General features: G+C 45.1%; 2 protein-coding genes across 3 annotated transcripts; one reads left to right on the forward strand and one right to left on the reverse strand.

Annotated features, from left to right (window-relative positions):
• Positions 1 to 462: 462 nt before the first annotated feature.
• On the reverse strand, positions 463 to 4,187 carry ap5m1 (adaptor related protein complex 5 subunit mu 1). Its single transcript, XM_071327607.1, has 8 exons — positions 3,548 to 4,187; positions 2,736 to 3,396; positions 2,391 to 2,618; positions 2,148 to 2,287; positions 1,871 to 1,956; positions 1,634 to 1,746; positions 1,457 to 1,553; positions 463 to 1,337 (listed from the first exon to the last, which is right to left on the reverse strand). Exons 1-8 carry the CDS (start codon positions 3,613 to 3,615, stop codon positions 1,255 to 1,257), a joined length of 1,476 nt encoding a protein of 491 aa, XP_071183708.1. The 5' UTR covers positions 3,616 to 4,187; the 3' UTR covers positions 463 to 1,254.
• Positions 4,188 to 4,209: 22 nt separating this feature from the next.
• LOC139530854 (exocyst complex component 5) lies at positions 4,210 to 23,022 on the forward strand. 2 transcript variants are annotated; one of them, XM_071327604.1, is made up of 18 exons: positions 4,210 to 4,375; positions 7,020 to 7,114; positions 8,967 to 9,114; positions 9,335 to 9,529; positions 10,887 to 10,951; positions 11,229 to 11,257; positions 11,359 to 11,468; positions 11,694 to 11,738; positions 11,874 to 12,014; positions 12,107 to 12,189; positions 12,693 to 12,902; positions 13,582 to 13,729; positions 15,299 to 15,407; positions 15,566 to 15,686; positions 20,120 to 20,206; positions 20,314 to 20,422; positions 20,589 to 20,804; positions 20,961 to 23,022. In XM_071327604.1, exons 1-18 carry the CDS (start codon positions 4,349 to 4,351, stop codon positions 21,147 to 21,149), a joined length of 2,127 nt encoding a protein of 708 aa, XP_071183705.1. In that variant the 5' UTR covers positions 4,210 to 4,348; the 3' UTR covers positions 21,150 to 23,022. The 2 variants fall into 2 exon arrangements, with proteins under 2 accessions (XP_071183705.1, XP_071183707.1); XM_071327606.1 differs by having other exon boundaries at positions 4,276 to 4,387.
• The last annotated feature ends 4,003 nt before the right edge of the window (positions 23,023 to 27,025 follow it).

Raw genomic sequence — 27,025 nt, forward strand, 5'->3', positions numbered from 1 at the left:
CTGTTTCTCTTTACTAGTGTTTCTCCCCTTAGCCAGTCATCTGGCCAGCTGGGGGTGGTGGAGGCCTCAACTTTTTAGAGGGTTGTTCAGTGCTCCATCTCAGGCTGGAGAGGCTGGGTATTTGAAGAGACCACTGGCTGACAGGCAGTGCAGTCAGAGGGGGGGACAAGGGAGACCTGCCAGTTCTCCTGATAGGCTCTTTGTGGCACAGACGCTGCCCAGATCAGCCTACCCTTTCACATCCCAAGCCCCATCTCCCACAGGACCTCAGCTCCAGCCGACGACAAGGCCCCAGCTGCTAATTATCTGGCTGATGGAGAGGCACTGAAGTGGGACTGTCAGAGCTAGGGGTGGCCCCTCTCTCTAAAGAGATGTGGCCAGTGGAGTGGGATGTCCAAACATTTCCAAAATATAGGAACTGGCAGCATCAATAAATAAAAATGTACACAAATGCAGACATTATTGTATTAACATCAATATTTAATTGCAATAATTCAATATTTTCTCTTTCCAGTACTAATACTCTTTAGTAAGATTCAGTTGAATAACCATTATCTGTATTTAAAGCTAGAATCCTTAGTAGCTACATTCATTTTTGGACATACATTAAGGATATATACATTTATACCCATTGATTCTTGAAGAATATAACTTATAAATGACTCATGAGCTTAACTCTACAGTCATACCCCATTAGAACCAAAAATATAAGATTGTTTTACTCCAATGTTTGTGAACAATGTAAAACAAAAAGCACTGTATAGCCTCAAAACATAGTTAAAACTATAATTTTTATATCATGGATAGTCAGTCCTTGCAACCATAGCTATGTCTATGATTTTGGGAGTGGTTACATTTCTCCAGGCCCATCCCTCAGCTTTTTACCAAAACAGAGGTGGGGTGGACACTTTGTTATTGTTTCAATTAAGGATTCTAGCTTTAAGGCATATTCTTTCACTGAAAATGGATTGGTCTGTTCAGTACGAATGAGAAATTGCATTTTGCGTCTTAGATGAGACCAAGGCTGTCAGAACAACAGATACAAGCCATTCAGTTACAGCACTTTGACCATTGTGTTCATAATGTTGGATGCTGTTTGTTACACAGATTCAAACCTTATCACCAGAATCCAAAGCAGTGTCTGTTGTCCAGCAATGATCTTATGCTCTGGAGATCCATCATGTGTTTGACCCATCCCAGATATGGATGAAGTAGTCATTTCCTCGATGCTGGTCTATACTGTACAGTTCCATCCTACAGCATCATGTGTCCAGAGGACACTGGTGCAGTTCCAGTTGAGTTCCAGATAAAGTATTCTGAGGATAACAACTCCCGGGCTGCAGAGAGAAGAGAGAGCATACATTCAGACTTCACACTTTACAAATACATGTTTTTCATAAATATATTTTCATTGAAAATAATTAAACCAGCATTAGAACCCAAATCTCTCACTCACATGTGACTATACGAGGTTTTGCAGAGGAATAGACCTGCACTGAATGCTGGTCCACACAGCATCCAGACAGAGTCACGTCTGGCACTCGGAAGTACAACTGAAAAACATGAAGGAAAAGTTTTTCTGGTATGTTAAGTTTTAGATGTATCTCCAATGTCTAGAAAGAATCTGACTTACTTTGATGTAGGCTGTAAGGTCAGTGCAGAGAGGATCTGTAGGTCCTGGGAGCTCCCCTGAAAAACTCACACTGCCCTCTAGTGACACCTCGCGGGACTTGGGGAACTTCTGGCCTAAAGAGTGGCAAGGCAGAATATGCACGTTGTTTTTCCATAAACAAAGGGTATTTGAAACTTAAATATGTGGTAAGTTGGGTCATTGCAGTGTAAATGTTGTCCCCAGACCAATGAGACATACCGAGGACCCAGACCAGCAGGTTCTTCTCCTTGGACACCTCCAGCTGTCCTGAGCTCACTTTCACATCCACACTACCCATCTGGTACCTGCAACGACACAGGGGTCAGAGGTTAAACATAACCTCAAGTCGAGATGTGTTTCTTTACAAGATTCCAGAAACACTGCATTTCAAGCAACACTAGAAGGGATGATTATGTGTAATAAGCTACTATATTGACATCAGGAAGTGCATCATCAATGTGAGATGTTATGTTTTGTTTATATGTGCATAGGTTACCTGTTAAAGAACGGCAGATGTGCCTCACAGTATTCAAAGCTGTTCCTCACACTCTCGTGAAGTTTGAGACTCACAGTAATACGCAACTGGCTATCATCATCCTTTAGCTGATAGGTGCCTAGGATGGGAGGCACGGGGACCTGAAAAAATACATAATTCAATCTGACAAGAGATGAAGACAGCAATGTATGAAGGAGTGAATGCATGTATTTAGCTATTTTTACAAGCTCTGGACTTGTATACCTGAGATGTGTAGCTGCAGAGCCTGAAAGGCTCAAGAGGAGGGGAGAAGGGGAACTTGTAGGGGCCAGAGAAGGCAGAGCTGTCACAGTCCTCAACACTCATGGCAGTCAGAACACTGGCATCCAGTGAAGACACACAAGGGTGGACCAGGACATCCATCAGTGGTGAGCCATTGGGTGGCAGGGTGAGAGTGACCGTCACATTGGGAAGGACCCCTTCCACTTCACACTGATGACACAAAGGGAAAAAGCACAAATGGGTTAGAGAGAATGAGTAGACAGCAGAAGGTAACAAGAAACTTCAGTATTACATTACCATAAACATAGACATTATCACTGTTCTCACCTTGCAAGTCACTGTGCCATAGACATCCCAGAGGTCCTGCCTGTTTCGGTTTCCATACTGCATGGAGCGCACCATCTCCGTTAGAGCTACATTCACCACAGCCCGACCACGGTGCACCCCTGTTTTCCAGGCTGGCTGTTTCTGGGTCCCTGCAGGAGTGGGCATTGCTGATGCCGATGAGGCCCCTGGCTGAGGGATGTCCAGTGGGGTCCCGAGGGGGCAGATCTGCAGGAGGATAGAGGGCATCATGGCCAGGCGAGAGGTCAGCCCCTCTCTGTCAGGCTTACTCCCAGACCCACAGAGGAACGCCTGCAGGCCCGCCAACAGTGTGAGGCCCTGGGAGACAGAGAACAAGCTGGCCAGAGGAGGCCGGGGATCAGCGGGGGCATCCACCATGGCCAGACAGGCCAGGATCAGAGGCCCCTGGGAGAAGACCAACACTGGCCAAAGGACCCCTCCACTGGGGCCTTCTACATGGAGCTCCAAGGCTGGTGAGCGCTGCTGGTGGAGACAGTCATCTCGTAGAGCCATGTAGGGTTTGTCAGAGTCAGATAGGCCCAGCTCAGTGAGTAGGAGCTGGAGCACAGTGCCATCCTCTGGGACAGACACATACAATGAGCCGGCCATACACTTAGCACGCTGCTCCACTGTTGGGTATCGCCTGTGTGAGAAGCCAACACTTTTACCTACTATGTACATAGCCAAAACAGCAATACGGGACAGGTGTGAAATAACATATATATATATATATATATAACATGATGACATTACATTTTACACACACAGACAATGGAAGGAAAAACATTACAAACCTGGAAAAGCGCACTGCTACAGATTCTCCCCTCTCGTAAGATATAATCCACAATGCCCTCACACTCATTTTGGCCTGAAAAAAATGCCTGTGATTGACAGTTTATGCATACATATGAAAACCACGTTTCTTCAGTGATAGATCTATAAGAGAAATCTTAATGTAGTCCAACAAAGGGGGACATAACATTTTGCCTCATTTTATACTTGCACGACTGAGTTTATCGATATTCTGTTCTGTTTTCGTTGCAAAATGAACTTCCTATTTTTACAATCATGTGACAGCCTGAACCAATCAGGATACTTTTGCGCATGTGTGTTTACGCAGTGTACTTTCCGGAGTGTCACTAGTTACCACAGCCACAAAGTCAAAAATGAATTGTTTTTGTTACATTTTGGTATTCATTTAAGGTTAGGCATAAGTTTAGCAGTGTGGCTAGGGTTAGGTTTAAAATCAGATTTTGATAAGAGAAATTGTAGGCGGGGTTTAGTCATACTAATGGACACGCTCGACATTGCAGCCGACTTTAAAGGCGAGTCGAGACTGACTGATTTACAAATTCCCTTGCATCCTAAATAACTGCTCAATATTATTGATCGATTAGTCAGTCATTCACAATTAACCCATGATACACCCCGGTTTTGACGCTCTCGAATACGGCCTATGGCTATGGTTGTGGAAACTAGTGACGACCCGGAAGTAGAGCTGTTAAATTTATCAACAAAGGGCAAAACATAAATCCAGCTGATCAATCAGTCGGCTGTCATACCCGAATGTAACTTCAATTTGTACATTGTAGAACATGGCAACGACTCCTCAACTATTCGAGGTAAAATAAACTGTATGTTCCCTTGGTCTTTGCTTGGGCTAGCTGACTGCTAACTTTAGTGATAACTAGTTAGGAGAAGTATGAGCTAGCCAACCCCCTGTTTAAACGTTAGGTGATTAGCGTTAGTTGAAATGTCTTATTTTAGGCTAACTAGCTAGCCAGATATAGCTATAAGGATTGGAAATTGTGCCTCAGCTAGGAAGTTGCCTTGCCAGCAGAGCCGACCCGCTTGCTTACAGCTGCACTAGGGTCGGATAGGCTTCCTCTGTAGGTTAAGACACCACGGAGCCAGCGCGAGGTAAGGCTCGGAAAACAGGGATGAGAAATGCGGTGTACTCCGAATTGTCCCAACACCCCAACTGTTACACCGATAAAATTCGGAGTACAACGCATTTCCCAGGATTGAGGTACGTCTTCCGAGCCATATCTCGCGCCGGCTCCGTGGTGTCTTAACCAACACAGGAATCCTATCCGACCCCAGGCCTAGCGCAGCTGTAAGCAAGCGGGTCAGATCTGCTGGTTAGGAAGTTGCCCGGCTGTCCATTAGCTAGCTACGTTACCATTTGCAAGCTATTTTGCACTGACAGCTAGCTAACAAAGCTAGCTACTGTAGTGTTCACCCAGACAGATGTTGACGATGTGGTCATTTGTCAATCATGATGTATGTTGACTAGAGGGTTATACTACAAAGTAGGTTCAGTGAGTTAGCCAGCTAACTTTGATAAACAACCGATTTTTGTTGGTTAATTAAGAAAGCTAAACTCATATGTTTTTGGATGTGGAGCTCATTTCAAGTTATTTTAGAGCATTTAGACAAGTTAGCTGGTTAACTCATTGAACCTGATTTGTAGTATACCCCCCAGCTGTACCTTAACGATTTGTGATTGTTACCGAAGTTACCTCTATCTCGGGGGTAAAGTACGGCCCTTAGGCCGTATCCGGCCCGCTGGGCACTTCAATCTGGCCCGCAAGACATATTACATTTATTATATATATATATATATCCCCAATTTCGTGGTATCAAATTGGTAGTTACAGTCTTGTCCCATCGCTGCAACTCCCGTAGGGACTTGGGAGAGGCGAAGGTCGAAACACGACCCAGCCAAGCCACACTGCTTTTTGACGCAATGCCTGCTTAACCCGGAAGCCAGTCGCACCAATGTGTCGGAGGGAACACTGTACACCTGGCGACAGTGTCAGCGTGCAATCGCCCAGCCCGCCACAGGAGTCGCTAGAGTGTGGTGGGACAAGGAAATCGTGGCTTGTCAAACCCGGATGATGCTGGGTGATGCTGATGATGATGCTGGGCCAATTGTGCGCCGCCTCATGGGTCTCCCAGTCACGGCCTGCTGTGACACAGCCTGGGATCGAACCAGGGTCTGTAGTGATGCCTCAAGCACTGCGATGCAGTGCCTTAAACCGCTGCGCCACTCGGGAGGCCTCCGCAAATTGATTGCGTCCCTCAGTTGAATTTCAAAATCCCGATGTGGTCCTCGAGCCAAACAGTTTGCCCACTCCTGCTCTAGCTGCTCTATGTGTTATGTTATTGCCTAAATTACTGGTTTACAGTAGCATTGGCTAGGTAGCTTGTCACGCCCCTAGTTATCAGTGTTGGGGAGTAGTGAACTAGCTACGTTGTTCAACTAGTAATTTAATTACATTTTGCAATAGCTTGGTGGTGGTTGAACTAAATTCAAATATTGGTACTTAATTACTTTTTTGCCATGTTTTGGTGTAGCTAACTACTGTAACTGCACGCTACTTTTTTGCAAAAAGAAAAGATGGGTGAAGAAGGAAAGAATTTCCTTTATTTTTTGGCATCAAACCTAGCTAATTCTCACTTGAAACACTGTGTGCCTAATTCTAACTTTGTGTTAAATAGGCTAAATCATACATTCTGTTGACATCTGACTATAGGGATCTGTTCTTGCAATTTGTAGTATATGACATTTCAGATTTAGATATGTTATTTTTTCACTAAGTAGTTTGGAAGAAGTTAACTATTTTTTTCTAAGTAGTTAAGTAGTTAAGTAAACTATATTTTTCTTAAGGGTAGCTTAACTTCAGTGTGAAGTAATTGGTAGCTTGGTAAACTGTGCAGCGGTCGAAGGCACTGCATCTCAGTGCAGTCCCATAGGGCTGCCCACAATTGGCCCAGCGTCGTCCAGGTTTGGCCGGTGTAGGCCTTCATTGTAAATAAGAATTGTTCTAAACTGACTTGCCTAGTTAAATAAAAAAACAGCAACTATATTTTCAGAGTAGCTTCCCCAAAACTGCTTGTTATAAGCCATGAAACCATGTAGCCAGCTAGCTACTTGAGTGCACCTGTAATCAATCATTGACCATTTGACACAATAAGGGTTAATGTATGCCATGGTCTAGCCAACTAAACTCAATGATTTACGATGGAGTTGAGCAGCGACTAGTGTGGGCGGATTGGAACTCCGACATCACATAAAAGGAAGTTTTTATAAAAAACTACCGATTTCAGCACCCAAAGATTAGCCCACAATTATACAGTCGTTGAGTTTAGTCGGCTAGCCAGGTTCCAGTATTGCTCATGTCACATCCCATGCTCACCATTTATCTAAGAAAGTCTTGACAGGACAGAGATTGACACTGTCTGTGTGTGCTTGATCCACAGGAGCCCTTTGATGCAGATGAGTACATAGAGAGGTTGGCCTGGAGAACCCCTGGAGGAGGGTCCAAAGGCGGAGCTGAGGCATTCGACCCCAAAAGGTAGTCTTGTACTAAAGACATGGCTTTATTGAAAGTTACCGTAATCATGACTCTTGACCTCTTTTCGAAAGACTAACTAACCCTAACCCCTACCACCAGCCTAATCTTGATCAACCAGCAGCCAATCCCCTGTCTTATTGCAGGTCCTTGTGCTTCCCCTTTTAAGACCCTTACCTTTGTTTCATCCTTATCCCCCTTTCTTAAAGCTCTAGTCCCAACCATACAACAAGTTCTATTTAAACCTCCATTGAAGATAACTCAGAGGCAGTGCGTAATGGGAGGCCACCAAGCTCTGAGTCATACAGTAACTGACAGCAAGGAAATGAATGTGTATTGGGAAGGGATGGGAGATGTCCCTAAGCTGAAGCCACTGCTGCGGGAATTAGCTAAGAGATTAAATACTCATCATTTTGGGACGTTTCCTAGTCTGTTAAATATGGTGCTGACTTACAACATTTGCTCCACATTCCTCACTTTAAATGCAGCTGACGAAGCTCCCAGTTTGTAGAGCTTCGTAAATCTGGGGAGCCAAGAATTAAGCCCTCAATACTATGTATAAATATTAACTGAATGAGTGTAAGGTTAGGACAGTGGTCACCAACCGGTCGATCGCAATCTGCAAAGCATTCCTAGTAACATTTCTGAAGAAAAGTCAATGATAAAGCCTTGCGCTCCTATATATAAAAAAAAAAGTGCATCTTGCTCTGTTGGCAGTAGGTTCATTTGATTCAGAAGTTCTGCACGCCTGGTAAGCAAAGTGTTCCCATTTTGAACTACATTTAATTTGTCTGGAGGGACAAACTGCCTACCCGGCAGACCAGGAAAGTTAAATCAAGTGTGCCTACTGCGCTGTCCAGTCTGTTAGCTAAAATCACTGTGCATACAGCTTCCACAACCCACAGCAAAGATTGATATTAGCCTAGGTGAGATTTCATAGCTTTTAAAACCTCGACCAGAGAAAGACTGTCAAAGAATATAGCAAAGAGCTGGTGTTTTTATGAGTGAGTTCATGTTTCTGTTTTTATTCAACCCTTTTTCAAAACATAAATGTGCTTCTCCCTGCTTCCACTCGCGCTGCAACTCCAAGGAATGAGTATCGATAGACCTGCGTCTTTTATTAATTGCTCATTGTGTCTATTTTAATATCAAGGAATATTTCACTTTTTCTGGTCATATGCACAAATTCATGTTGTTCCTGAGGCAGAAATATGATGCCCCCTCTCTCTGGTCAGTCTCACCGGAGGAAAGGAGAGAGCAGGGACTATGAGAGGCGGACCCCTCTGCTGCTCTCTCCCTCCGATGAGACTGACCATCGGATGCAGGTACCATCACTCCAGTAAAATAAAAAAGACAATTATTTAAATGTATGCTCAGCTGTACCTCACAAGTGATAGAACTGATCTATTTTGTTATCAAACCTCGAGTTTTGAAATATAATATGGTCTGAGAAGAACAATATTGTTAGGCCAAGCATAGCCAATGCTGCGATAATGTATTAGGCCTACTGCACAAACCTCATTCCTATAGAACTGTTTTTTATTGCATAGGCTTACATTTTTTAAGTCATGTTTTTTTTAAATCTGAGTGGTAGATCTTGGCTTGCATTTTGACCCCGAACGTGATCTTGACTCAAACGTTGGTGACGACTGAGTTAGTAGGACAAATCCAACCCTAAATTACTCACCCATGCTAGTATACTAAAGCATTTTGTCTACCCTTTGTTTGCTGTGAACTTATGGCTGTAGTTCAAGTTGAAGGCCAGCTTGTAAGTGAACTCATGGCTATGGAGTGTCTAGACCAATGTGAGGTAGGCCTGCAGTCTTTTAAAGCTCTTGTCCTGCTTCCCTCCTAGGCTGCTGGAGGAGTTTGAGAACCACATAGAGGAGCTGAAGCAGCTAGATGAGAAGATCCAGCGGCGGGTGGAGAAGCTGGAGCACCAGTGTCACAGAGAGGCCAAGGAGTTTGCCCACAAAGTGCAGGACTTACAGAGGAGCAACCAGGTCAGTTTCACGACCCACTACAACCTCAGATCCCCAGCCTTTTACCCTGTAGACAGGCACATTTTGAAGAGAATGTCAGAATCCAGTGTAATATAAAAGCATTATGACCCTTGCTACTTATGAAAGCCCTGCCATCATGCAAGTTTATTTTTATCCCCATTCATTAATCATGTCACACAATGTGCGACTTCTTTTTGCACAACTCTCTGTCTCCATACAGGTAGCCTTCCAGCACTTCCAGGAGTTGGACGAGCACATCAGCTATGTGGCCACCAAGGTGTGTCACCTTGGCGACCAGCTGGAGGGCGTGAACACGCCCAGGCAGAGAGCGGTGGAGGCACAGCGTCTCATGATCTACTTCAATGAGTTCCTGGATGGGGACCTGCGCAGTGATGTCTTCAACAACCCAGAGAAGGTCATGATACATACATTACCATCCGCCCTCATGTATTCTTACAGAGATGGACCTTTTTTATGTTTTTCAAAAAATAAAAAGATTGACCCTTGAAAATAACACCTCTACAGCAGTGAAAGATGTTAAGAACTGAAATAAGTCAATGAACAGGATTGAGGTAACCACACATTGTAATTTGTGGAATTGATCCCTGAGCTAATTTGGATTAATCAACTGGCCTTTACTTTTTGACAATAGCTAGAGGATTGACTACCATGGATGTCAACATGCTCATGTCTGTCTTAATCACATTAATTAATTGCAAGGTGTGAGAGAGACCCTTTTTTGTTGTTGCTGTTGACAGTCTTGGTCATCACCATTTTGTCCTACTACAGCTAAATGTGGCATGGGAAAGCACATCAAAATATTTTTCTTATGGGAGAAAACTGAGCCTAATTAATCTAGGTTTCCTATAAGAGTTCAAGGCCATTTGAGTGACCTCACTATCAACCCTCAAATGTTTGATTGGGGATTGTCAAAACAGTTTAAGAGCGAGTGGGGAAACAGTAATCAAAGCGGGCAGAGAGTCTGGAGGTCAATCTCAGAGACGGGACCTGGAGATGGGATGGGAATGCTTCCAGAGAGGGAATATCGGACAGATCCCTTTTCCTGAGCATACCTCTAGATGAGGGGGAAAGAGGAAAGCTGCGAGTGAATAGCTGAAGGGGGAAGGCTCTGCTAATCCTTCTGAAAGGGAGGGCTGGGCCGCCAGCGTGGAGACAAGTGCTGCTAAACCCTGACTGCAGAGAGACGGCTACATTACTTACATGGGATTTAGCTAATCTTAGCTGGGGGACAGATACTTAGAAAACCTTTGCCGCGCAGAAAGGCTGGATCCTCCTCATGGGAGCGGAGTAATGATGTTAGCTGAGGCAGGCATCTGCGGGAACAGAAGAGTTGCGGACGGCGGGCCTTTACTAGGTCTGGGGTTTTCAGCCAGGGTGTATGTCAGGGGGAGGGGAGTGGGGGGTTCTCGACAGGGCCCATTTTTTAAGAGATATCCCTGGCCGGACAGATTATTGAAGGCGATTTAGGCTCCTGTGGGATTAGAGCCCATTCAGAGGAGGCATGCCAATAAAGAGTTAGATATGCTGCTAACCCAGGGCTGCTGCTGCGGATGCTGTTAGCCAGGTGAGCGGCGGCTGCTTGTTATCAGCTCCATGGTGTACAGGGAGGAGGTGGAGGAGGAGGGCTGGTTTAACATGATCTCCTAAGTGGAGATGCTGCTACTGTTGGTCTGCTCTCTGTTTGGGTGTTAATTTCTTATGTTTCTCTCTCTCCCTCCCGACTCCTTCCCCCCTATTTCTCCCTTTCCCAGATTAAGGAAGCTGCTGATATCATTCAGAAGTTGCATCTCATAGCGCAGGAGCTGCCGTTTGACAGGTGAGTAGTCCTGGAGGCAGCTTTACACGAGCTCTGTGGTACAATGTAAACAGTATCGGTGCTGCTACTCTGTGCCTCCAGCCCAACCAGACTGGTTTTGTAAATGTTATGTTGCATTAACTAGTGTTTCTGAGTGAGAGAATACATTTCACTTCAAGTCAGAGGGACTACAAATATCACACATCATGCAAGATTACATTGACATCATTTTGGGTTTGAGTCTTTTTAATCTCCGATATCCTTTTTGGTGAATGCCTCTATTCTTGTCCTCTAACAGGTTTGCAGATGTCAAAGCCAAGATTGCAAGTGAGTGGTTGCATTCAAAATGACCTTTGTTGCTGATTGATCAACAAATGATTGCACAGCCATGCTAAGAAAGGCAACTAAATCAGAATGTGTCTCTCTAGGTAAATACCACGACCTGGAGCGCCAGCTGATCCAGGAGTTCACAGCGGCCCAGCGTAGGGGCGAGATTGGACGCATGCGGGAGGTCGCCGCAGTCCTCTTACATTTCAAGGTGACCCACAAACACTGGACTGTTTTGATATGTCTCCATATTAAAGAAAGATTAGTGTTATTGTTTGAGCTGTGTATGTGTAGTAGTAGTGCATATTGTAACTTACAAATATGCACTTGTATCTCATTTAGCGTCTATGCAACCATGCATCCAGTTTGTTCTTTGGAGATGTTGGATTGTGGTAGTGATGCAGGTGTGATTGTGACATGTCTTTGTTTCCTGCAGGGCTATGCACACTGTGTAGATGTTTATATCAAGCAGTGTCAGGAGGTGAGTGTGCAGTGTTCAGTTGAACATGAACCCTTTTATAACAGTTTAGTATAGAGTACCTATGTGCTTCTGTTGTAGTCTCACCACAAGTTGTAGTCCTGAGGTCAGTAATTAACTCTCTGTGTTTGTGTTCAGGGAGCGTACATGCGTAGTGATGTGTTTGAAGACACGGCCATCCTCTGCCAGCGAGTCAACAAGCAGGTGGGAGAGGTCTTCCAGAGCCCCGAGACCGTCATGGCCAAACTCATCCAGAACATCTTTGAGAACAAACTACAGGTATAGTGAACAATATCTGCCACTAGATTTGCCAGACAATATCTTCTCTGACCCAGTTCTGTTGGACTGACTGAGCAGCTTTGTGTTTCCAGGCTCACGTGAAAGAGAAGCTGGACGAGACCCGCCGCTCTGACATAGAACAATACCTCAAAAACCTCTACGACCTCTACACCAGGTAATATGTCTGTTCACCTTTGAACTCTCACTCTTAAAGGTCCAATGCAGGCTTTTTTTCCCATCTCGATACCAAATAATTTCCGGCTAACAATACGTACTTTACTGTGATTGCTTTAAATTAAATTAAAGCAATTTCTCAATCAATCATTTTGCTAGGTCTGTCTGGGAGTGGACTGAGTGGGGAGGGGAAAACTGAAAACTAGCTGATATTGGCAGAGAGGTTTGGAACTCTCTAATTGGTCTATTAACTTATTTACCACCTGGTGATGTCAACAGGCAGGCCAAAACTCCATCCCACCACAACAGGTTGACATTTCAGGCAATCTTTTCAAACAGCTCTTACTAAAAGGGAATTATCATCTTTTTCACAGTATTTTTGCAACCTCATAGTGTGGAAATATATATAAAACACAGGAGATCAAGTTGTTGACTCCACTGGGCCTTTAATACCTCATTCCCTCCGGTCTGACCATTGGTAACTTGGCAACCCTGTGTCTCCAGGACGACAGCCTTGGCATCCAAGCTAACAGAGTTCAACCTGGGCTCAGACAAACACACGTTCCTGTCCAAGCTCATCAAGAACATCTTCTCCACCTATCTGGAGAGCTACATTGAAATGGAGAAGGATTACCTACGCACACGCAGCGCCATGATCCTGCAACGCTACTACGACTCTAAGAACCACCAGAAACGCCCACTGGGTGGGGGCAGGTAGGAAGTGACTGACCACCTCTACCCTAGTGCCCCCTGACCCTCTCCTCTCTCCTCCGTCTTCTCCCTTTACCCTGAACTTCCTTGTCCGCCTTGGTGTCAGACCTGAGTTGTATTAAATAGTTAAATGGATTTAAATAGTACATCCCTCATCTCTCCACTCCTCATATCAAGGTCCTGTCTTTGAGTTCAGACTCCTCCCTTTTCCTTAATGTTGTAATGGTGAGGGAGTTCTGTTAATGTCCCGGGTATGCCCCAGGTGAAGCCGGTTAATGTTGATTGCATTTGTTTTAGAACCGGGCTGCCTCCCGTGCGTCAGCCAGGGGCCCTGTTTTGGTCGACGACATAGTCTGCTCAAAACAAAAGTGGCGTAGTTTAGGCACTTGGAGTAATGAGTAGGATTCTGTGTTTTCACATGCAAACGTGGTTGCTTATGATGAAAAGGCTTTATCTGCCTTCCCAATTAACTTTTTTGAAAATTGAAACATTTTATGGAGAAAATAGAAAGTGGTGTATTTCTGAATGATGCACCATGCTGGCTTGTTGACGACATGACAGAGGTGCAAATTTCGCTTCGACTTGATAAGGGCACTCCTCCGTTCGCGTCACGGGCCATAGCCTGGTGCACTTAATCAAATTCCCTCAATGTAACCCTCTCTGTCCTATTTCCCCCCCACAGTATCCAGGAGCTGAAGGAGCGGATCAGACAGCGCACCAACCTGCCATTGGGGCCCAGCATCGACACCCACGGGGAGACCTTCCTGTCCCAGGAGGTGGTGGTCAACCTGCTGCAGGAGACACGCCACGCCTTCGAGAGGTGCAACAGGGTGAGGCTGCTACGCTGCACCCTACAGGAGAGACAATGATGTGCAGTGATGTCACAGTCTGTACTGAATTATCATAACAGGATCTTTTTGGTCACAGTGATCATACAGTTGAAATCGGACGTTTACATACACTTAGGTTGGAGTCATTAAAACTTGTTTTTCAACCACTCCATACATTTCTTGATAACAAACTATAGTTTTGGCAAATTGGTTAGGACATCTACTTTGTGCATGACACAAGTCATTTTTACAACAATTGTTTACAGACAGATTATTTCACGTATAATTCACTGTATCACAATTCCAGTGGGTCATAAGTTTACATACACTAAGTTGACTGTGCCTTTAAACAGCTTGGAAAATTCCAGAAAATTATGTCATGGCTTTAGAAGCTTCTGATAGGCTAATTCATCTGTACAAACAATATTACACAAGTATAAACACCATGGGACCACGCAGCCATCATACCGCTCGGGAAGGAGACGCATTCTGTCTCCGAAAGATGAACGTACTTTAGTGCGAAAAGTGTAAATCAATCCCAGAACAACAGCAAAGGACTTTGTGAAGATGCTGGAGGAAACGGGTACAAAAGTATCTATATCCACAGTAAAACGAGTCCTGTATTGACATAACCTGAAAGGCCGCTCAGCAAGGAAGAAGACACTGCTCCAAAACCGCCATAAAAAAAAGCCAGACTACGGTTTGCAACTGCACATGGGGACAAAGATTGTACTTTTTGGAGAAATGTCCTCTGGTCTGATGAAACAAAAATAGAACTGTTTGGCCATAATGACCATCATTATGTTTGGAGCAAAAAAGGGGAGGCTTGCAAGCCGAAGAACACCATCCCAACCGTGACACACGGGGGTGGCAGCATCATGTTGTGGGGGTGCTTTGCTCCAGGAGGGACTGGTGCACTTCACAAAATAGATGGCTTCATGACGAAGGAAAGTTATGTGGATATATTGAAGCAACATCTCAGGACATCAGTCAGGAAGTCGCAAATGGGTCTTCCAAATGGACAATGACCCCAAGCATACTTCCAAAGCTGTGGCAAAATGGCTTAAGGACAACAAATTCAAGGTATAGGAGTGGCCATCACAAAGCCCTGACCTCAATCCTATAGAAACTTTGTTGGCAGAACTGAAAAAGCGTGTGCGAGCAAGAAGGCCTACAAACCTGACTCAGTTACACCAGCTCTGTCAGGAGGAATGGGCCAAAATTCACCCAACTTATTGTGGGAAGCTACCTGAAACGTTTGACCCAGGTCAAAAAATTTAAAGGCAATGCTACCAAATACTAATTGAGTGTATGTAAACTTCTGACCCACTGGGAATGTGATGAAAGAAATAAAAGCGGAAATGAATAATTCTCTCTACTATTATTCGGACATTTCACATTCTTAAAATAAAGTGGTGATCCGAACTGACAGGGAATTTTTATTAGGATTAAATGTCAGGAATTGTGAAAAACTGAGTTTAAATGTATTTGGCTAAGGTCTATATAAATGAGGCCTTTGCAGTAGAGTGCTGAGAGTAAATCAGGTCCTGCCTCTGTGTTGTGAACCAGCTCTCAGATCCCTCGGACCTGCCCAAGAACGCCTTCTCCATCTTCCTGCTGCTGGTGGAGCACCTGTGTGTGGACCACATTGACTACGCACTGGAGATCGGACTTTCTGGTACACACAACTCTCACTAACTGTCACTAACACAGTAAAGGTCGCAAAACCTTTTAGAAACATTGAATAAATCCTTTTTACGTGTGGGTGTAAAATGAATCTTCTCTTGTGCCTTTTTAAATGGAAAGTGTTTGTGTTTCTCTCGCCTCTCTCTACAGCTATTCCATCAGCTGATGCCAAGAATGCCAACCTTTACTTCCTGGATGTAGTTCAGCAGGCCAACACCATCTTCCACCTGTTTGATAAGCAGTTCAATGACCACCTCATGCCTCTTATCAGGTTAGCATAGGGCGTGTCCTGTCAATCACACCTATCCCCCCGTCCCATACTGTAGTCTGTTGCTAGCACAGACTGGAATATGTTCCGAGATTCCTCCGATGGCATTGAGGAGTACACCACATCAGTCATTGGCTTCATCAATAAGTGCATCGATGACATCATCCCCACAGTGACCGTACGTACATACCCCAACCAGAAGCCATGGAGTACAGGCAACATCCGCTGTGATGGAATTATTGTAATCAAAAGGAGACTTTTTAGATTTCTTCAAAACAATCAAACTTTATTATTTAATTACTGCAGTAATGGAGCTGGTCGGTAATCACCCCTGGAGGTGATCACTGAGAACTCAATTAGCGGATTTGAGCCACAGCATTTTATAGCAAAGTCCATCCTCCTGGATGTTCATGACAAAAAACAGATGTATGGAATGGGTCACAAGGTTAAGATTTGTATGAAAGACACTTATAATTCACAGCAGACAGTATCTCATTATGTAGAGACCAGAGTCTGGCTCTGGAGTCGTCTCTCCCTGGTACCTTATAGAACAGAAACATTAACTCATGTTCTTGAATGCGGTATCCCCAAGGACATCATATATCTCCTGTCAGTGTTATCTCCCAGAGGCCCATTTTCAGTTCTCACAGACACAATAGAGTTATAAGAACCCTCTATTCTCTATTCTACATAAAACAAACGTTTGATGCAATAAAAGTATTATAACAATCTTGCAATTTTGCTCTCACACCGCACTGAGCTAAAGGTTAGAGCTGCCGCTTTCAAGGAGCGGGACTCTAACCTGGAAGCTTATAAGAAATCCCGCTATGCCCTCCGACGAACCATCAAACAGGCAACGTGTAAATACAGGACTAAGATTGAATCGTACTACACCGGCTCTGACGCTGGTCGGATGTGGCAGGGTTGGCAAACCACAGACTACAAAGGGAAGCACAGCCGAGAGCTGCCCAGTGACACGAGCCTATTAGACGAGCTAAACTAGCCAATGTACAGTGGGGAGAACAAGTATTTGATACACTGCCGATTTTGCAGGTTTTCCTACTTACAAAGCATGTAGAGGTCTGTAATTTTGATCATAGGTACACTTCAACTGTGAGAGACGGAATCTAAAACAAAAATCCAGAAAATCACGTTGTATGATTTTTAAGTAATTAATTTGCATTTTATTGCATGACATAAGTATTTGATCACCTACCAACCAGTAAGAATTCAGGCTCTCACAGACCTGTTAGTTTTTCTTTAAGAAGCCCTCCTGTTCTCCACTCATTACCTGTATTAACTGCACCTGTTTGAACTCGTTACCTGTATAAAAGACACCTGTCCACACACTCAATCAAACAGACTCCAACCTCTCCACAATGGCCAAGACCAGAGAGCTGTGTAAGGACATCAGGGATAAAATTGTAGACCTGCACAAGGCTGGGATGGGCTACAGGACAATAGGCAAGCAGCTTGGGGAGAAGGCAACAACTGTTGGCGCAATTATTAGAAAATGGAAGAAGTTCAAGATGACGGTCAATCACCCTCGGTCTGGGGCTCCATGCAAGATCTCACCTCGTGGGGCATCAATGATCATGAGGAAGGTGAGGGATCAGCCCAGGACTACACGGCAGGACCTGGTCAATGACCTGAAGAGAGCTGGGACCACAGTCTCAAAGAAAACCATTAGTAACACACTACGCCGTCATGGATTAAAATCCTGCAGCGCACGCAAGGTCCCCCTGCTCAAGCCAGCGCATGTCCAGGCCCGTCTGAAGTTTGCCAATGACCATCTGGATGATCCAGAGGAGGAATGGGAGAAGGTCATGTGGTCTGATGAGACAAAAATAGAGCTTTTTGGTCTAAACTCCACTCGCCGTGTTTGGAAGAAGAAGAAGGTTTAGTACAACCCCAAGAACACCATCCCAAACGTGAAGCATGGAGGTGGAAACATCATTCTTTGGGGATGCTTTTCTGCAAAGGGGACAGGACGACTGCACCGTATTGAGGGGTGGATGGATGGGGCCATGTATCGCGAGATCTTGGCCAACAACCTCCTTCCCTCAGTAAGAGCATTGAAGATGGGTCGTAGCTGGGTCTTCCAGCATGACAACAACCCGAAACACACAGCCAGGGCAACTAAGGAGTGGCTCCGTAAGAAGCATCTCAAGGTCCTGGAGTGGCCTAGCCAGTCTCCAGATCTGAACCCAATAGAAAATCTTAGGAGGGAGCTGAAAGTCCGTATTGCCCAGCGACAGCCCCGAAACCTGAAGGATCTGGAGAAGGTCTGTATGGAGGAGTGGGCCAAAATCCCTGCTGCAGTGTGTGCAAACCTGGTCAAGAACTACAGGAATCGTATGATCTCTGTAATTGCAAACAAAGGTTTCTGTACCAAATAATAAGTTCTGCTTTTCTGATGTATCAAATACTTATGTCATGCAATAAAATGCAAATTAATTACTTAAAAATCATACAATGTGATTTTCTGGATTTTTGTTTTAGATTCTGTCTCTCACAGTTGAAGTGTACCTATGATCAAAATTACAGACCTCTACATGCTTTGTAAGTAGGAAAACCTGCAAAATCGGCAGTGTATCAAATACTTGTTCTCCCCACTGTATGTAAAGTCTTTTAAACAGGTCAACATTCACAAGGCCGCAGGGCCAGACGGATTACCAGGACGTGTACTGCGAACATGCGCTGACCAACTGGCAAGTGTCTTCACTGACATTTTCAACCTCTCCCTATCCGAGTCTGTAATACCAACATGTTTTAAGCAGACCACCATAATGCCTGTGCCCAAGAACACTAAGGTAACCTGCCTAAATGACTACCGACCCGTAGCACTCATGTCTGTAGCCATGAAGTGCTTTGAAAGGCTGGTCATGGTTCACATCAACACCATTATCCCAGAAAACCTAGACCCACTCCAATTTGCATTCCACCCCAACTGATCCACTGATGAGGCAATCTCTATTGCACTCCACACTGCCCTTTCCCACCTGGACAAAGGAACACCTATGTGAGAATGTTATTCATTGACTACAGCTCAGCGTTCAACACCATAGTGCCCTCAAAGCTCATCAATAAGCTAAGGACCCTGGGACTAAACACCTCCCTCTGCAACTGGATCCTGGACTTCCTGACAGGCCATCCCCAGGTGGTAAGGGTAGGTAACAACACATCTGCCACGCTGATCCTCAACACAGGGGCCCCTCAGCGGTGCGTGCTCAGTCCCCTCCTGTACTCCCTGTTCACTCATGACTGCACGGCCAAGCACGACTCCAGCACAATCATTAAGTTGGCCAATGACCCAACAGTGGGAGGCCTGATCACCGACAACGACGAGACAGGCTATAGGGAGGAGGTCAGAGACCTGGCAGTGTGGTGCCAGGACAACAACCTCTCCCTCAATGTGATCAAGGCAAAGGAGATGATTGTGGACTACAGGAAAAGAGGAACGAGCATGCCCCCATTCTCATCGACGGGGCTGTCCAGGCACACCAAGACAGTTGTGAAGAGGGCACGACAAAACCTATTCCCCCTCAGGAGACTGAAAAGATTTGGCATGGGTCCTCAGATCCTCAAAAGGTTCTACAGCTGCACCATCGAGAGCATCCTGACTGGTTGCATCACTGCCTGGTATGGCAACTGCTCGGCCTCCGACCGCAAGGCACTATAGAGGGTAGTGCGAACGCCCCAGTACATCACTGGGGCCAAGCTACCTACCATCCAGGACCTCTATATCAAGTGGTGTCAGAGGAAGGCCCTAAAAATTGTCAAAGACTCCAGCCACCCTAGTCATAGACTGTTCTCTCTGCTTCCACACAGCAAGCGGTACCAGAGCGCCAAGTCTAGGTCCAAGAGACTTCTGAACAGCTTCTACCCCCAAGCCATAAGACTCCTGAATATCTAATCAAATGGCTACCCAGACTATTTGCATTGCCCCTCCCTCTTTTACACCACTACTACTCTCTGTTGTTATCATCTATGCATACTCACTTTAATAACTCTACCTACATGTACATATTACCTCAACTAACTGGTGCCCCCGCACATTGACTCTGTACCGATACCATACCCCCCCCCGTATATAGTCTCGCTATTGTTATTTTACTGCTGCTATTTAATTACTTGTTACTTTTATTTCTTATTCTTATCTGTATTTTTTGGAAACTGCACTGTTGGTTAGGGGCTCGTAAGTAAGCATTTCACTGTAAGGTGACCTGTTGTATTCGGCTCATGTGACAAATAAGATTTGATTTGTACTGTACACTATTACTGCCTCTTACGGTTTGATAGCCTCCAGTTACTATTATTATTATTATTCACTAACAGGTAGCAACTCTGTAGCAAGCTTCATGTTTTCCAGATACATTTGTTCTGTGTTACTTTGTATTACCTTTGACCTTTTATGAACCTTCTCTCTCCACCAGCTCTTCTCCCAAACTGACAGAGTGCCTGCACAAGAAGAAGGAGGTGATTGAACAGATGGAGGTGAAACTGGACACCGGCATAGACAGGTCAGTAAACCACAGTTTTTTTAATGTTATCAACAACATCATGGGAAATTAGTGAATGTATTATATCAGTGTGTGAGGGGTGGTTGTCATGGTGTTGTCCTCTGCAGAACGCTGAACTGCATGGTGGGACAGATGAAGCACATCCTGGCTACGGAACAGAAGAAGACAGACTTCAGGCCTGAAGACGAGAACAACGTCATGATCCAGTGCACCGCAGTAAGGAGTGAACTGCACCCAGCCTCCACCCCTGGTCTCATATGCAAAGCAAAGAGAAACTGTAGTCGGATGAGTTTTAAAAAGTAATACAAATCTGTGCCATTTCACTCGACCTGTGACTCCCAACCTACACGGTCTGATGCCCCTTCCTGCCTGTGCTCCCCAGGCCTGCTCCAAGGTGTGTGTGTACGTAAGTCGGCAGGTGGAGCGTGTGCGGAAGTCCATGGACGGTAAGAACGTGGACACAGTGCTGACGGAGCTGGGTGTGCGTTTCCACCGCCTCATCCACGAGCACCTGCAGCAGTACAGCTACAGCTCCATGGGAGGCATGCTGGCCATCTGCGACGTGGCCGACTACCGCAAAAGTGCCAAGGACTTCCGGGTGAGAGGTCACACCAGAGTTAGCATTACAGCTGTAGCAACAGTTTACATCATAATATTAAGCGCTAGTAATGCTACTGAGTTAATGCTAGCTAGCATACTGGCTTGGGTTGGATGTTGTAAAAGTTCTGTGTATGGTTGACTGTCTGTCCCGCAGGTTCCTTTGGTGCTGCAGCTCTTTGACACGCTCCACGCCTTGTGTAACCTCCTGGTGGTCGCCCCCGACAACCTCAAACAGGTTTGCTCCGGCGAGCAGCTCACCAACCTGGACCGGAACCTTCTGCACGCCTTCGTCCAGCTGAGAGTGGACTACCGCCAGGCCAGACTGGTACGCCACTTCAGCTAATGGCCCTGGTCTATGGGTCACTGTCCAGCCCTCTGTCTGTCCGTCCATCCATCCAATCACCAGGCCCTATGATTTTACAAGATTCACCATGGAAACAGAATTCAGCCAACCTGGATGGAGTCTTCTCTGTTCTGAGTTAGTCTTTCATTCTCATCTGCAGTAGCACTTTTGCTTGTTTGTCCGTCGTAGAGGCCAAGAAAGACCACCGCCATTCAAAGTTGGGCTACCTGCATTTTTCCCTTGATTTCTGCAATGCAAAGATATATTGACTGAGCTCTCTTGTTTTTAAATACTAATCAACCAAACCACCATAGAAGATTTTGTCATATTGCCGGTAATATGGACCTTGATTTCCAATATTTCTACTTTAAAATAAAGAGACGTTTTGATTGTGCCAAATATATGTTCTGTGGCTGCACTTGTCCACAGGAACAAACTCTAAAGCTGCAGTAAAGGGAAGGTTGAACTCTGCATAGCTCAGGCATGTCATGGCAATGACTGACTGGAAACAGCCACCCCTCAGAGAACTCCCAGAGGAATCTACTTTACTCTCACCACCATTTCTCTCATATCGCTCTCCCTTATCTCTCTCTTGCTCTATCATACACTATATGTACCAAAGTATGTGGACACCCCTTCAAATGAGTGAATTCGGCCATTTCAGCCACAGCCGTTGCTGACAGGTGTATAAAGATGAGCACACAGCCATGCAATCTCCATAGACAAACATTGGCAGTAGAATGGCCTTATTGACAAGCTCATTGACATTCAACGTCATAGGATGCCACCTTTCCAACAAGTCAGTTTGTAAAATGTCTGCCCTGCTAGAGATGCCCCAGTCAACTGTAAGTGCTTTTAGTGGGAAGTGGAAACGTCTAGGAGCAATAACGGCTCAGCCGTGAAGTGGTAGGCCTCTAGACTATTCTGTGCTTCCAACTTTGTGGAAACAGTTTGGGGAAGGCCCTTTCCTGTTTCAGTACGACAATGCCCCCGTGCACAAAGCGAACTCCATACAAAAATGGTATCTTGTTATCGGTGTGGAAGAACTTGACTGACTTGCACAGAGCCCTGACCCCTTAACCCTAGCGAACACCTTTGGGATGAATTGGAATGCCGACTGCCAGCCAGGCCTAATCGCCCAACATCAGTGCCTGACCTCACTATTGCTATTTTTGCTGAATGGAAGCAAGTCACCGCAGCAATGTTCCAACATCTAGTGGAAAGCCTTCCCAGAAGAGTGGAGGCTGTTATAGCAGCAAAGGGGGGACCAACTCCATTTTAATGCCCTTGATTTTGTAATGAGATGTTTGATAAGCAGGTGTCCACATACTTTTGGTAATTTAGTGTATCTCTCCATATCTATATCTAACCAAGCCTGATATAGAGCTCCGCTGTGCCTGGCAGATAGTCACATGACCACCTCTCTCCGACCCCTGACCTCAGGGCAGAGGTGAGGGGTCATCACACTGCGCTGTGATCCCAGCCGTAAGCATGTCTGAGAACCACTCAGAGGTCCTGGGTGGTCTGTCTGTGGCTGGGATGATGGGTAATTGCCTAGATCGACACCTGTTCATCCACAGGGGCTTACGATCCATGCTTTGTGGCCTGGATCCATCCTGAATCAGGGTCAGGACACAGTGAAATGTTGCTCTTCAGTGCTTAAGGAGATAATGAGTGAAAGTTAAGTGGACTTCACAGGGTATTACGGGAGGCCAGGGAGGGTCAAGATCATTGTGCCTCGGCTCTCACATGGTGGTCATTGACTGTCAGTGTCAGTTAAGATCAAACCTGAAGTTCTATTGTCTTATGATAGGCTGTTCCCAGTGTACTGCTCTTGACCTTAATCAATGATTCATAAAAAAGTTTTGTTTAATTAGTGTCTTTACTTTTATCACAACCTTACTGGTTAATTTTCATAAACAATCAGTTGAGTTTGAGATGTTAGTACTCAGTGAGAGAGTAGGCTTGGTGCTGGAAGTGATATATATATATACAGTACAGTTCAAAAGTTTGGACATACCTGCTCGTTCAAAGGTTTTCATTTATTTGTACTATTTTCTACATTGTAGAATAATAGTGAAGACCGAACTATGAAATAACACATATGGAACCAAAAAAGTGTTAAACAAATCAAAATATATTTTATATCCTTCAACGTAGCCACCCTTTGCCTTGATAGAATTGCACACTCTTGGCATTCTCTCAACCAGCTTCACCTGGAATGCTTTTCCAACTGTCTTGAAAGAGTTCCTACATATGCTGAGCACTTGTTGGCCGCTTTTCCTTCATTCAACAGTCCAACTCATCTCAAACCATCTCAACTGGGTTGAGGTCGGGTGATTGTGGAGGCCAGATCTTCTGATGCAGCACTCCATCACTCTCCTTCTTGGTCACATAGACCTTACACAGCCTGGAGGTGGGTATGGGTCATTGTTCTGTTGAAAAACAAAAGATAGTCCCACTAAGCGCAAAGCAGATGGAGTATCGCTGCAGAATGCTGTGGTAGCCTTGCTGGTTAAGTGTGCCTTGAATTTAAATAACACCTCCTCCTCCATGCTTCACGGTGGGAACCACACATGCGGAGATCATCCGTTCACCTACTGAGTCTCACAAAGACACAGTGGTTGGAACCAAAAATTTAACATTTTGACTCATCAGACCAAAAGACAGATTTCCACTGGTCTAATGTCCATTGTTTGTGTTTCTTGGCACAAGCAAGTCTCTTCTTATTATTGGTGTCCTTTAGCAGTGGTTTCTTTGCAGCAATTCCACCAGGAAGGCCTGATTCACGCAGTCTCCCCTGAACAGTTGATGGTGAGATGTGTCTTACTTGAAGCATTTATTCGGGCTGCAATCTGAGGTGCAGTTAACTCTAATGAACGTATCCTCTGCAGCAGAGGTAACTCTGGGTCTTCCTTTCCTGTGGCGGTCCTCATGAGAGACTGTTTCATCATAGTGCTTGATGGTTTTTATGGCTGCACTTGAAGAAACTCTTGAAATTTTCCCGATTGACTAACCTTCATGTCTAAAAGTAATAATGGACTGTCGTTTCTCTTTGCTTATTTGAGCTGTTCTTGCCATGATATGGACTTGGGTCTTTTACCAAATAGGGCTATCGTCTCTATACCCCCCCTACCTTGACACAACACAGCTGATTGGCTCAAACGCATTAAGGAAAGAAATTCCACAAATTAACAAGGCACACCTGTTAATTAAAATGCATTCCTAGGTGACTACCTCATGAAACTGGTTGAGAGAATGCCAAGAGTGTCCAAAGCTGTCAAGGAAAAGGGTGGCGACTTTGAAGAATCTCAAATACATTTTGATTTGTTTAACAAGTTTTTGGTTACTACATGATTCCATGTGTTATTTCATAGTTTATGTATTCACTATTATTCTACAATGTAGAAAATAGTAAAAAATTAAGAAAAACCCTTGAATGAGTAGGTGTGTCCAAAAGTTTGACTGGTACTGTACTCATTGGGTATTCTTAACATGCCAGACTTTCTTCGTGAAAGAGTACAGTTCTCCTCTAGTCTCCAGGAACAGAATTTGTTTGAGGGATTAGACATCTAGCGGTTGATGAAATGTGTGCAGTTGTCATGGACTGGAGAGACGGGGCGAGATAGAGATGGTTCAGAGCTCAGCCACAGCTCCGGCTGGATAGTGTTGTGTAGAAGGTACACAGGGTGCTGAGTAAAGTCAAACAACACAATTAATTAGGCTAATATTAATATTATCAATGTCACTGAAATTCAATTCTCCCAGCCCTAATCACAACTACGTAGCTTGTAAAAATGATTTTGTTAGGCCACGGCGCAAACACTGGGCCTTTTCCAAACATTTGAAAACTATTTGTTTTTGTGGCGATTAATACATGCTGCCTGGGGAAGGGTTGGGGTAATGGGCCCCAGCCGGGGACGATAACTGGAGAGGAGTTGAAGGGAGAGACACAGGCTGCCCCCAGGGATGCCCCGCCTGGGCAGATGGGAGGGAGGGATGTTGTTTTGGGGGAGTGTTTGAGCAGGTGGAGGGGATTAGTAACACTGTCAATACTGGAGAGCTGGATAAGACTGTTCCCTCTTACTCATCAGCTGCCACAGTTTGAGCAGTTCCTGCATAGACACACACATCCAGACATGTTTACACACACATGAACATACACAGGGTTATCTGTCTGGAGAGGGAGACAAAACAGGGTTGTTCTTGTTCTACATTGTCAAATCTCTGGTTGAGGAAAATATATTTCCTGCTGCTTTTTCTTGTGCCTATTACAAGGCAGTCCAGCAAAAATGCGAGGATCTGGATGTAGAGAACCTTATTTAACTTCTGAAGACCTAACGCTGTCCATGTTTTTTTTCTATCAATCATCTTACCTTCCTACAAGGAAATCCAAAATATTTATCCAAACCCATTCACTTTCCCTTCACACTCTTTCCACCTCTCTCCCTCTCTTCTCCTCCCCCCTGAGCTAGATGTTCACCCAGCAGGCTCAGGTAGAACTCAGCCACCTAGTACACCTGTATTAGTGCCCTGATACGGAGTGCCCCACTATTAAGCCACCAAACCTTCCAACCTGCAGTGTCACCAGGATAATTATCTGTCACACCCTCAGGAAAGGTTCTTGTCAATCAATTTGTTTGCGGAGTGCGTTATTGTATTCACATTCTGTTTCAGACTCTAGACTCTCGAGTGCTCCACTTTCTATGTTCAACTGCAACAACTCTTAGAACTCCTTTTATTGTCTGTTCTGTTAAGAGGAAGTTTGATTCCTCCAGTCCTCTGCTCTGTCCATCAATATCATCCTTCTCTCCTCAAGTCATATTCTCCCCCCTCATCCACACTTAAGCACCAGTCTTCCAGCCACCCCCTTCTCCACCCTCAGATGTCATAGCACTTTCAGTTTGTCCACTCTGTCTACACTACGAGCCCAACTAGTTCTCCAGCATCCCACAAATCCCTGCTTTCGGCGTCTCCATAACACGCCGGTCCTCCCTCTGCCTCCTGGAGCACTGACAATAAAGCATTACAGCAGTCAATCCATGTCAACAACAGCTTCGCTTAATTCCTGCTAAACACAATTTAAGCCAAATCTTCAGCTAATGATCCATAGTGATTAGCACTTGCTCTTTCGTCTGCCGGCGGCTTGTATCAATTTCACTTATGTATTTGATTTTCCTGCCGTCATCAGAGAGATGACTCAGGTGTGGGAGTTGTGGCAACCAGGCTTGGGAGGGGGTTAAGGATTCCCCTTCAAATTAGTCACCAAGTAATTAACACTTTGTGTTCATACAACACCCCTCATCAGCATATTTTACGTGGGAATCAAGAGTAATGATGCCAGAGCCAGCAATAACTGGTGCTATTCAACTGCCTGTTGTCACCAACTACATTTCATATCAGACATTTGTCACTTGGCATTTAAGGCTTAGAAAGAGGGAGTCAAGATATACAAAAGGAGTCATAGTGCATAGTAATCAAAAGGGAGGTTGGACACAGCTATGATAAGGGTTGTAAATAGGGTGCTTTCCAATTGAAAGAATGGGTTGTTGATCATGTGCTGACCCTTCCAAAAGCTATTATCTAGGATGTCACTATGTGAGGGGCTTAGAACAGGAGTCAGGAGGTGGGCATCATGCCATACCCCCACTTACCCACCAGGCTCTCTTGATGTGCTGCAGATGTTGCCCCGGCCTTGACCTGCTGCCCAGAGTGTACCAGCCAGGCCCAACATGGCACAAGTTTCATGCCACCTGCAGTCTTGTGCAGCCTGGAGCAGCACTAGGCATGGTGCCAATGGTCTCCTCCTTCCCTCTGTCTTGTTATACCAAAGGCTGAGTCCACTGTGGCCCAATTGAGCCCTCCCTTAAATCATT

Source organism: Salvelinus alpinus, chromosome 9, assembly GCF_045679555.1.
Source record: "Salvelinus alpinus chromosome 9, SLU_Salpinus.1, whole genome shotgun sequence".
NCBI lineage: Eukaryota > Metazoa > Chordata > Actinopteri > Salmoniformes > Salmonidae > Salvelinus > Salvelinus alpinus.